The sequence below is a fragment of the Cydia strobilella genome, chromosome 8, assembly GCF_947568885.1.
Source record: "Cydia strobilella chromosome 8, ilCydStro3.1, whole genome shotgun sequence".
Classification (NCBI taxonomy): domain Eukaryota; kingdom Metazoa; phylum Arthropoda; class Insecta; order Lepidoptera; family Tortricidae; genus Cydia; species Cydia strobilella.
This window is the reverse complement of record NC_086048.1, coordinates 20,198,650-20,211,526: the sequence shown is the minus strand read 5'-3', so window position 1 is coordinate 20,211,526 and position 12,877 is coordinate 20,198,650. Positions and strand designations below refer to the sequence as shown.

The 12,877-nt window shown below is 39.3% G+C and overlaps 1 protein-coding gene across 2 annotated transcripts in view; it reads left to right on the top strand.

The window, feature by feature from the left end:
* LOC134743756 (EGFR adapter protein-like) overlaps positions 1-12,877 on the top strand; it is a 146,917-nt gene that overhangs the window by 72,501 nt on the left and 61,539 nt on the right. For both annotated transcript variants that reach the window (XM_063677400.1, XM_063677399.1), the window contains exon 4: positions 236-415. In XM_063677400.1, the coding sequence (XP_063533470.1) occupies positions 236-415 (180 nt within the window). The remainder of the gene's footprint in view (positions 1-235; positions 416-12,877) is intronic.

Sequence of the window (12,877 nt, the reverse complement as noted above, 5' to 3'; positions counted from 1 at the left end):
AGACAAGTTCACATAATAAATCGGATCCAAAAATATTTCATAAAGCAAACAAAAAATGCTTACGACTTATTGACTTGAGTCACAAAAATACTGAATCTGATTAATTTACCTTTAGAACATGTGCTTCATCAAACCTGACATGGTATTTGGCACAAGGCACAAATGCACAGTGAAACTAAAGGGTAGAATGTAAGTTTCTCACACCTGAAGTTTTTAGATCAATCATGTTTTCCAGAGTGTGCGCATGTATCACGCACTGCGCCGCATCTCGTTCGCGACGTGTGAGAGCGCGCGCTCGCTGTTCGCGTTCGTGGCGCGCGAGCGCGCCGAACCGCGCGCCGGACCGTTCGGCGAACACGCCGAGCCCGCGCCGAGGCACTACTGCCACGCATTCAGGACTGAGACGCCCGAAAAGGTCAGTAGAGTAGGACATTTAGATGATGTTCCTGCAGTCCCAAGTCAGAAAACAGATCAAAAAAATTCCGTCGAAACCGAAATATACCAAAACATTGCTTAGGACAGTTAGGGCACATAAATTTTAGTGTCTGCAAGAAAATCACATAAAGCAGTAAGCATTAACTATCAGAGGTTAGGACCTCTGCGGTGGGTCGCAAGCACTGAAGTTCACAAATTGCGGGCATCTTTCTCTATCGCTCTTAATCGCATGCATTATTGTATTTGCATACATTCAAGTATGATCTGTTGCAAATAAAGTGATTGATTGATTGACGCCTTAATTGAAGTAAAAGAAAACGATATTTAGATCAATACGGTTTCACTCACAATTATTTTTAGTCGCTTTTGAAAAAAAAAGAAAAAGAAAGAAAAAGATGCCCACAATTTGCAAACTTCGGGGTTCGCGGTAGGCCCTCAGGGTTTCACGAAGGAGCTGAACCAGTAACTGTTTTAATGTTCAGTTTGTCTTTTTTGTACCTTTTTGCGTTAGTGATGATGATACGAATGTTCAAAATTTTGATACTTCCGAAAACTATGTTTATATATACTTACTTTACTTATGTTTATATTTACTTGTTCTCTTTTTCTAATAATCAGTAACTATTATATATTATTACACACAGAAGAATTTATAAAGTTTTATGTACCTAGTCAAAACGTTTCGCTATCGCAAAACTGCAGCAAACTCTATGTTAATCGTAGTGAATACAAATTGGCCTTCCTAAACAGTTTGCTCGGGTATAAACTCGGGGACCAATTCTGTTTTAAGAATTAGATATGGGTTTGATCTTGTTTTGATACGACCTTCAGTTGTTTCATCTGGCATCTCACACGCACCAATAAATGCGAACGAAATGCCCTATGAGACGACTAGCTAGAACCAATCAGCGTAATCGTAACGCTGATTGGTTTTCACGGTCAAGGTCGTTTCAAAATAACATAAAAATCATATAAAATTTATAAGACAGAATTGGCTTCACGGTACATTTCTCGCGTATGTTTTATTCAAATTCGGTGCAGGTATTGCCCACTCCAGAATTCTTGTAAACCTGATTTAGGACTTGTGAATACTAGTAAAGTTTGTACGGTAAAGTAGAAAAATCGACTACCTAATAAATATTGTAGCTTCTGCTTGTGACTATATACTGTAAAACAGCTGATGTTGGTGTGATTGAGCAATAAATATCTTAATATTAGGTTCTCACAATGGCGGCATTCAGATCAGGTGTTCTGTCTTGGTTTTGGTTTTGATATGATACTAACGTTCGCGCACATTTCCGCGCGAGAAAAGCACTGCGAGTCGCGTCACCTCTATAAGGTTATAAATGGGAAAGCTATTATATCTGTCTGTTACCTCTTCACGCCTTCCCTTTTAAGAGGGAAGTATACCACGTACCCGTCCATACAAAAAGAGAAAATGTTTTTAAAATATGTTAATTAGAGAAGATAATAGAAAGTAGCAGCAACTCTTGCTTTCTTACTTTGGCCATGTTATGCGTAGAGGTAATGAAAACTTAGAAAAAGTGATCGTGCTCGGAAAAGTAGAGGGCGAAAACCCCCAGGGCCCCCAAGTAGATGATCTGACGAAGTTAAAAAGGCCACCTCAGGCAAACTCCATCAAGCGGTGAGGGCTACGGGAGATCGAGGCTGATGGAGACAAATCTCAGGAGCTGCAAAATCAAGTGGTCACGATACTCAGTAATGAAGGGCCGATAAAGAAGAAGATTATAGTTAAATCGTGAAATCCGTTAAAATGTGTCTTCTACATAATACACATCTTCTTCTTCCTCGCGTTGTCCCGGCACTTTGCCACGGCTCATGGAAGCCTGGGGACCGCTTGGCAACTAATCCCAAGAATTGGCGTAGCTACTAGTTTTTTACGAAAGCGACTGCCATCTGACCTTCCAACCCAGAGGGAAAACTGGGGTTGGGGTTTCCTCACGATTTTTTCCTTCACTGAAAAGCGACTGGTAAATATCAAATGATATTTCGTACATAAGTTCCGAAAAACTCTATGGTACTTGGTAGGAGCCGGGGTTTGAACCCGCGACCTCCGGACTGCAAGCCGCACGCTCTTACCGCTAGGCCACCAGCGCTTCCACTACATAATACACATATCAAATTTAAATTCAAATGAGATTCTGTTTCAGATTTTAACATCGCTCACCGTTAACCCAGTCATATTTCTCCCATGCATAGTGATTGTTTCCGAGCAGAATTGATAAGGATTCAGAGACCTCGTATCGCGTTATTTCATGCCATTTCAAATACTACCTTAAATTTGGGAGTATAAAGCTTATAATCGAAGAACAAGCATCAAGTTGACGGGAGATTAGGAACGTTAGTAATGGGTGTAGCCTGGACTATCGCTAGGTATGTAATTCAGGCAGAGTTGCAATGGGTGCATTTGCATGACTTTGCTTGACCACGATGTTTTAAGAGGCCGTAGTCGATTTTGGAGCAAAAATGTAAAATTGATAGATTTAGTCGTTGAAATTATACACGTTTTGTTACGTAATATCTAAATAACGAGTATTGATTTCTATTAGCACGTCTTCTCATCTTGCCTTTTAATAATGAGGTCGCGAGTGTGCGTCACCGGTAATGCATGAAGAGAAGGGGCAGTTTTTAAAAATTCATCATAAAATCATGGTGGTAAATTATACAAATTGATGTATAAGAATAGTTTCAGCAAATGTTGTAGATTGTTTACGTATCAAAATTACGTTGAAATTAAGTCGATTTTCAGAGAAATTGTCACTTGTTTTGAAGTAATTTCTGGAGAAAATTGATTTCGTCTAACTTTCATTTACACTACTTCAAAGTCATAATAATAAAAATGTAGTCTGATAAACGTCAAGTACAGGATATGTGTAATACAAAATTACTATGTTTAGCCGTCCAAACTTTACGAAATTTACAAATAAGAGCGAAAAAATCAGTGCTTTACGCGCGTTTACCTAAACGTCCATCAGAAAAGCAAACATTACTAATTTAGTGAGTCTGTTTTCAAAAAACTGATCTGATAAAAGGTAAGATAAGAAGACGTGCTAATAGAAACCAGTACTTGTTATTTCAATTAGGTAACAAAAGGTGTAAAATTTCACGGACTAAATCTATCAATTTTACATTTTTGCGACTAAAATCGACACCGGCCTCTTAAGGAAGAAGTTTTCAGAAAACTATAGGTGGGTACCTCTCGCTTCTAATGATGGTCCCTATGATAGTTCCTTCAAGTCTCTTTTGGTTAAGCTTATTTTAAATATAATTGAAGCAATACGTTTTTATCGAATTTTTAGGCTTACCACTCAACCTACATAACACTTACCACAAAAAATGTACGTACGTATTTGTATTATTTTGTTGTTTTCCGCTTTTGACAACCACAATATGAACTGAAATATCATACACTAAAGAAAAAGTGACCAAGTCCACCGGTGGCCAAAAATATTTAATAAAATAATTTAATTTGTTCCCTAGTTGAACCACAATATGGTTTGACATCGTTTAGTTAAATGGAACCAGAGAAAATTGAAATATAATGAAAATGAAAATAACTATTTTTTTATTCCTCCTATTTAAAAGTTTCATAAGACCATATCTCGTTTAGTTTTGGTCATTACGTAGTCACGACTTATATTTTTAGGGTTCCGTACCTCAAAAGGAAAAAAACGTAACCCTTATAGGATCACTCGTGCGTCTGTCTGTCTGTCCGTCTGTCACAGCCTATTTTCTCCGAAACTACTGGACCAATTAAGTTGAAATTTGGTACACATGTCAGTTTGTGACCCAAAGATGGACATGTAACGTAAACAAATAAAATTTAAACATGGGGACCACTTTTGAGGGGTAAATGAGAAAATTAAAAAATAAAGTTTTTCAAACTATATCTTGTTACATATCAAATGAAAGAGCTAATTGTGAGAAACTCAAATATATTTTTTTCATAATTTTAGGATAAACAGTTTAGAAGTTATTCCAGAAAATATACAAAAAATGACTATTCCCCCGCTTTATCTACGAAACTACTGGGTTTAAAATTTTGAAAAAAATACACGAATTAGTTCTTTACCTATAGATCACAGGAAACCCTATTAGAAATGTGTAGTCAAGCGTGAGTCGGACTTAATTACTTATAGTTTTTAATCCGACCCCTATTACGGGTTTTTTAAACATTTCACTTACATTTCACATAAAAAATACATTGTTTAAATTGTGTAATGTACGAAACCCTTGGAACGCGAGTCCGACTCGCACTTGGCCGGTTTTTTCTCCTCTAGACACTCGTCTCTTCTCGTTGGCACTATTATTACCTTGAAGTATTTATTCCTCAATGCACTCGCTATGATTCTAACTTCCCTCGTTGCCTGTCGTATGTGTTGTGCGATGAGATTTGTGCTGACGCCAAGTTGGTGAAGTTAGGCATGTGTCAGGATGCCTTGATAGAGGTAGGAGGTCTTTGCATTAAAGTAAGAGTATTGAGTGTTTGATGCTATATTTTAACCTTTTATTACAATTTACAAGTTATATATATACAAAAGACCATTTTTTCAGTTTAGGACAACCGTAAAAAATATTTACCTTATCCTTTCTTTGCCACTTTCAATCCAGCTATAACGCTTGTTAAATGACCACAAAACCTATTTCCACGGTCCAGCCCAGGTCTTGACAAATCGCCGGCATCCCCAATCACGCAGCTAATTCGGTGCTAAATTCATGCGGTTTTGGCGCAATCCTGCGCTAAATTCCCGCGGTTTTGGCAATTTGGCGCTGAACGGCGATAAATTTGGGTAAAAATCACGATAATTACCCGCAATGATGCACAAATAATGGTATTAAGAGGGTTAGGAAGTATATTGCTTTGAATTGGGCGACAGATCGCGGCTGAATGCATTACGAATGCAATACTTAATTTGTTCATTATGTTCTGTGACGTGAATCGATGTATCGAATCCTGAAGGCGTAATAAATAAAAACTTTATAGCTTAAAATTAAAAACTGTTTTTTATTTACGACAAGAAAAGGAAATTAATTTGAGGTTACATTTAATTCTAGTCTTGTTATTAATTAAGTATGTTTTGGGTTTAATAAATTATATCAAAAATAATTTGAAACATGCCCTCTTGCTCCAACCGCATTGTTCATACAAAGATAATTTAATATACGAGTATTAATATAAAAAAAATATTAATCAGTAGATTATCATTGAAAACTGTGTCAACAATTTTAGTTTAGGTACCTACTCGTTAGAGTCGAATTAGTGTCATGTGACGAATTAGTGTGTGTGTGTGTGATATGGATGTGTTATAGAGACATAAGTAAGTATAGAAGTAAGTGTACACAACAACACACACTTTCCTTACTTCCTTTCAACAGTTTCCTTACTAAAGGGGCCCACTAACTATCAGTCCGCCGGACGATATCGGCCTGTCAGTTGTTCGGAACTGTCAAATTTTTGTTCTAACTGACAGGCCGATATCGTCCAGCGGACTGATAGTCAGTGGGCTCCTTTTTAGATATATAAATAATAAGTTGTACGGGAGGTATAAATAAATTAATTTGTTTTAAAACTTATTATAAATTATTTTTTATCTATGGATGGAGTTAGCACTTCAAGTTTACTTTATTTCTCTATGGTTATGCGAATCTAATTGTATCTCCTGGTTTACTAAATTTTATAATCATTTAATTTTAGGTTTGTCAATATAGGTAGCAGCAATAAATCTTGCGTCTTTGAGCAATCACAGCGACCTGTACCTAACTCACGATATTATCGATTTCGTGCATAATATTATTGCTGTATAATTAGATTAAATGGATAAAAAAAACATCTAAAGAAATAAACATCAAACGGTTAGGTCTGCAAAAGCTCTGTCGATTAATTTGACTCGTGAACTAAAACTTGGAATTGCTACATTCTTGATCAATACAGCAATGCAGTTCGATTCACGGACAAGTTTTTTTTTAATTCGTGTGTGATTAAGTAACAGGTACTTGTATCAAATTACTTGAAAACATGTTCAAGCTATACACTTACGATTTAATTTACGGTAGATACCTAGTTTGCTCGCTTGTTTATGGCAAACATTGAAAATGAGATATTATTTGAACGAGTTTAAATCATAGTCAAGAAGCACCACGAGTTAATACAATTTTAAATTATTAATTTGTCGTAATAAACTCAAATAATTCAAAGAACTTAAATGTCACAAGTCACAAGCTGATATGTACTTTTGCATTGACAATAAGACTTGCGTCCATTTGCTCGTTGGGTGGACGACATCCAGAATGCAGGTCACTTCTAGATGAGATTACCTCATCAGGACCGGGACAAGTGGCGTACTAAAAGAGAGGCATATGTTCAACAGTGGGCGATAAAGGGCTGATATCTATGACGATGAAGACTTGCTGCATCATCATATTTGTAACTTTAGGCTACAGCGAGGTTTAGACTAGCAAGAACTTGCATGCAATTTACGTTACATTGCTGGCTACTAAGGTAAACTGCATTCAAAATGTTTATCAGATACCGCAATTTAATGAGAATTGCATGCATGTTCTTGCTAGTCTAAATCTCGCTTTAGAACGCACTGCGTTTCTTGCGTTTTCAGTTTTGCAAGTGGGTGCGCTTGTGAAACATGCCGTGCGTTACACTTTTTGCGGTTCTGAAACCGCAAGAAATTAAGGCGGTTCCCTGAGCCAGAAGGCGAAAAATCTTCTTATATGATCCTGTTTTTGTAAGAGGCGTTGATATTCGTAGACGTGGAAAAAAATATATGTAGTTCTTGACTATATTATCTTTAATATCATAGCTTCCGATATATGAATTATGACATTTCGCTCGATACAATTAATTCCCAAAGTAACCTCTACCTCGGACTTTTAATCCAACTTTACTCGATTATTTATTATGTGATACTATAAACAAAAAAGAAGAAAAAATGAATCTTAACTTAAATAGTAATTTCATAGCTTTCGAATTTCGATATTGTAGGGTAACGTTTTTAAAATAAAAAAAAATCGACAAAATTCGATCAAAATTGACACTTGGCATGTGACAGAGACAGCGGCAAACCGATGGAACGGCCTTAATCGCAGTGCATTCTAAGCCTTAGATAGTTTAGAATCTTGCACGCATTTTGATTGGCATTACTAGGCATTGCTTGAGCAACTTTCACTTAGACCAGGCTTCAATTAAACTCGCCATTGTTTTATCATAAGTCACTTCTTATCACACATTCTCAGAATTCCTACGATTTGGGGGCGGTGGGTCAAATCGTGACTCGTTCCGAGACGCAAGCGCATCCAATGGATTGGTTTTGATGTTGCGTAGCCGTCAATTGCTATTCATGCTTTGTGTGTTTTTGTGATAATTGGTCTGTAGGTGTACTAACAATACAAATATTGATCACTTGATCACTAAATCATCAAATATTTATTTTACTAAAGATAATGACTACTGGAGGCCGATGGAGGTAATTTTTGAAGTTCAAATGCCGTGTGTGTATGTGTGCGTGGGTGTGTTTAGTGTATACGATTGATCGTATATGATATTTAAAATAATAATGTGACTTCCATTAAAAAGACTGCTTGATCTTTCGGAAGTCGCATGTTAGCATCTTCTCTCTTATTTAGTATTTCATTATGGGTACTGTTAAAACTGCACGAGGCCATGCGCTTGGCTTCTTCTTCTTCTCGTGTCGATGGTTTCGTATACATTTCATATTAAGCGGGACCAGAAGGTAGCGACGCTTAACGCCCTGTCTGTTGCGTCCCGTAGATCTTGCTCGGAACGTGTGTGCGGGTTCGCTGGGCAGGACAGCATGTGTCTCATCGTTTGGGGAGCCGTGCCACATACGCATAGGGTATCTGCGCCGTTTAGGCCGCCCCACCTTGCCAAATTCTCTTTGCTGCGGCCAACTTGGGAACGCAGTCTATTTAAGGCTTTCCAGATCGGCCATGGTTGTTTGTGTCCGGCCGGGAGCGTTTCGGCGGGACGGACGTAGTCATCGGGAGGGGCGCGAGTACTTTGCCAGTGTGCCAGCCGGTTCTCGGGTGGCGGGACACTGATAGCGGTAGTGCACCGCATAAAGCTCTTTCGGCTCTTTAGACGCGACGGTGGTAGCTTGTGGCCGTGGAGAGGGTGTCTTGGGTCTTGCTCCTGCTTGAGTTTTTCGATAGCGCAGGCCACCTCCCTGCGGGTCTCCGGGGGCGCTATACCCGCCAGAGGGTAGAGCTTACTGAGCGGCGTGGGTTTCAGACAACCGGTGATCGTGCGGCAGGTGTCGTTGAGTGCTGAAGAAACTTGTCCTGCATGGGGGGAGCGGTGCCACACCGGGCATGCGTATTCACCCGCCGAATAGGAGAGTGCTAGGCCGGTTGTGCGGAGTGTGTGTGCAGAGGCACCCCAGTGCGTTGAAGTAAGTTTCCTCAGCAGGTTATTTCGTGTTGTGACCTTTTGGCGTGTTTTTAGGCAGTGACTCTTAAAAGACAAAGTTCTATCGAGGGAAATTCCCAGGTACCTCGGGTTCGGGCAATGCTCAATGTTAACGCCGTCCCAGATTATGTTGAGCGGTCGATTTGCGTCCCGATTTCGCAGGTGAAATGCGCACGACTGTGTTTTTGTAGGGTTTTGTTTTAGGCAGTTGGCTTTGTAGTACCTCGATTGACCGTCCAAGGCCGTTGACAAAGTTAATTCAGTATCCTCGAAGTTGTTGCTTTGAACCGCTATTGCCAGGTCATCCGCGTACGCGAACCGCCGAGTTCCGGGCGTGTCTGGCTGATCGTTAGTGTATATATTGAACAGGATCGGGGCCAGCACACTTCCCTGAGGGAGTCCGTTTTTTTGTGGACGCCAGCGACTTTTTTCCGATTGCAGGTGAACTTGGAATCGACGATTGTGGAGCAGTTCGCGAAGAATGTTTATGAAGCCCACGTCCTCAGTCATGCCGCCAACCTTCGAAAGCAGTCGTTGTATGTTCACCGTATCATAGGCAGCCGTTAGGTCCACAAAGACTACGCCCGTTATCAAACCGAGCTCGAAACCATCTTCTATGTACTGTGTGAGTTTCAGGGTTTGGCTGGTACAGGACTTTCCCGGCCGGAAGCCTGCCTGCTGTGGAATCAGGAGTGGGTCAATGACGGGAGCAAAGCGATTTAGGAGCAGGCGTTCGAACAACTTATAGGTGTGACACAACAGGGAAATGGGACGGTAACTTTTTGCATCTGATGGATCCTTTCCAGGCTTGAGAAGAGCGATGACTTTGGACTTGCGCCATGCCTTTGGTATTTTGACCGACGACAGGCAGTTGTTATATAAGTCCAGGAGCCAGTTCATGGCTTTCGGCCCAATGTGTTTAATTTGTTCTACAGTCAGGTCGTCGACGCCTGCAGCTTTTCCATTTTTCAAGGTTTTGATTGCGGTCTCGAGCTCGTGGAGAGTAAAAGGCTTACTAAGATCGGTGCAATTCTGTTGCTCAGCGGCTATTGGAGTCAGTTTTGGCATCCGATCAGTAGCTTTGCGATGCGCTTGGCGAAAGAAGTCTATGGAGGAACCTAATCTTCAACATAAGGACATGATGTCACGATCCTCAGCAATGAGGGACCGACTGAAGAAGATGGGTACTGTGGTTAGCAGTGACGGTGCGCCAAAAGTATGGGAAAGCCGGCGTTAATAGACTTTCTTTTTCTTCATGAGCTGTGTAATACTGGCTAGCCGGTGGGAATCTAGTTTTAGGTGCTTTAGGTTTCCACTGGTGGGTAGCCTTGCGCGTGATCGAAGCGCAGAAAGCTTTTTGGTAGCCCGTTCCGTTCGCGAATTGCATTGGAATGCGACTTTCGTGTCGTTTGCGTTGCGCGTGACCTTGCGCGGTGCGCGGGAGGGGGGGGGGGGGCTTGTAATAGAAGGCACATTTAGATTTTCAAAAGTCTCCAATAATACTTACCACCGCGGTCTAACTCTGTCTTCATAAAAAATTCGTAAAATTTTACGAAAAAACGCATAATACTTACATTCGAAAACATTATTTATTATTTATTTATTTTATTATTTAAGGAGTACCAACAGCTACAAAATCATTATGCTTATTTGCTTAATTTATTTATTATTTTAGTTCACTAAAGTAATGTTTTTTAATTTAACTTTATTTTATTTTTAGGTTTGTTTTTATTTTATTCCTACTAAACAGTATAATTCAAACATCTTAAAGTCAGTTGGAAAACAATAGACACAAACGATGATGTTTTTGCCACAATGCATATAATTTTCTTGTAAGAGTAATACTTAAGCTATAAACCTTTGAAGGACGTAGGCTATTCTAAAATTTATGAACTCTCTCTCTCTGATGCAATAAAAAGAAATAAGTGTTTTCAAAGTTCCATAAGAAACCTGCAGCTTGCATCAACTATACAACTACAAAAATACCATCAAAGGTCACATTATATCATTTGTATATTCGCCAAGTTCATCGACCTTATAAATTAAAAAAAAATAGCAATACACAGGTGCTCGTGTTACCATTGTGCGCGAGCGCAAGCATGAAGGCTTCGGAACGAGTTTGCTTTGCTGTCGCCTTGCTCACTGCTCAGTGCTCACTGCTCAGTTTGCTTCCAACCGTCGGAGCGGACGGACGTGCCGTTTGTACTCACGCACGACGCCAGTGCCAGTTACATAGGTGGTGTTTTGTTCAGTGATAAATATAAAAGTGCTACCATGTTTACTTACCGTGGGAGTTAGCTCTGGTATGCGGCCTTTTGTGTGAGTGGGAATATGCTAACCCTTTTAATAATGTATAATTTATTAATGGTTTTATCATTTTCTGTTTGCGTGTTTTTTGCTTTGTCCATTCATGAATAAATGGAATTTGATAAACGAGTTCGGAGTGGAATGCTTTTGAGAATTCCGATATTTTTTCTTCTATTCTCATCTCATTTCTACAAAGTATTGTTTTTATACATCGGCAGGAAGTAAAGACTTGCATCCAACTTACCTAAAATTTCGTCAAATCTACAAAAGATTCTACAGTTTTACAGAACTGTGTTATGTCTGATACCTGTGGCTAGGCACTCACTGCCAGTTCGGTCAGGACATGCATTTACTATCCTGCTAGCATGGCAAGAGCAGGAGACAGCAATATGCAAGAATGAGAAAGTTACCTATAAAAAGTATTGCCATCGCAATCTGATAGCTGTTCCCCGCTCTTGCAAGTCTGTGAATAAGTACTAGGTTTTAGACCACAGCCAACAGAATGTTGTATGCATTCTTTGAATGCTTTGAGTTGCATTGCAACAACCTGGTCAAGCGGCAAAAACATTGCTTATTCCACATCGAGAACTATTGTGAATTTATGTGGTATGAATATTAAAGAGTGATTGAGTAATTATCCTATTCAATACAACATTGTTTTGTAATAAAAGTTTTTGCCATAATTCAGTAATGTCCTACATAAGTAAGAAATCAACCATAGATATATACCTAACTATGAACAAAAAAAAACATTTATTTTGAGTATCTGTGACTCATAAGTACATAATACAAACAATACAAACATTAAACAAACACAAACATAAAACCGATAACATTAAACAAAAAAACCGTCCAAGTGCGAGTCGGATTCGCGCACCGAGGGTTCCGTACTTTTTAGTATTTGTTATTATAGCGGCAACAGAAAATTCCGAAAATTCTGTGAAAATTTCAACTGTCTAGCTATCACGGTTCATGAGATACAGCCTGGTGACAGACAGACAGACGGACAGTGGAGTCTTAGTAATAGGATCCCGTTTTTACCCTTTTTTTATACCACGTCGGTGGCAATCAAGCATACGGCCCGCCTGATGGTAAGCAGTTACCGTAGCCTATGGACGCCTGCAACACCGGAGATATTACACCCCTTACCCCCTTTGGGTACGGAACCCAAAAAATTACAATTAGGGTAGGTAACCGTGGTAAACACATTGACACCCGTCATCTATTTCTCAATGTGTTTACCACAGTGCTGCCAACAACACAATCAACATAAAAAACAATTTAGGTCGAGGTTCACAAAAAAAAAATCCCACAAAATAGATAAGATTATACTTTATTATATAGATATGAGTAGGAACATACAAACTAACCAATATGTACTTGTACTACTACTAGCTACCACTCCAAAACTACAGAAGATTAAAGACCCTTTAATCTATACATATAATAAAGCGGAAGAGGGACGAAAGTCTGTACATGGAAGATATTCGAAAAAAAATTGACTGGGGATACTTTGAATCGATAATAGAACACGTTCTAACAGTTTTTAGAATTTTTGTCTGTTTGTCTGTTTATCTGTTTGTCTGTTTATCCGTTTATCTGTTTGTCTGTTTATTTGACCGCGCATCAAATGAAAACGGCTGAACGGATTTTGATGCAAACTTTACTAATCTGTCG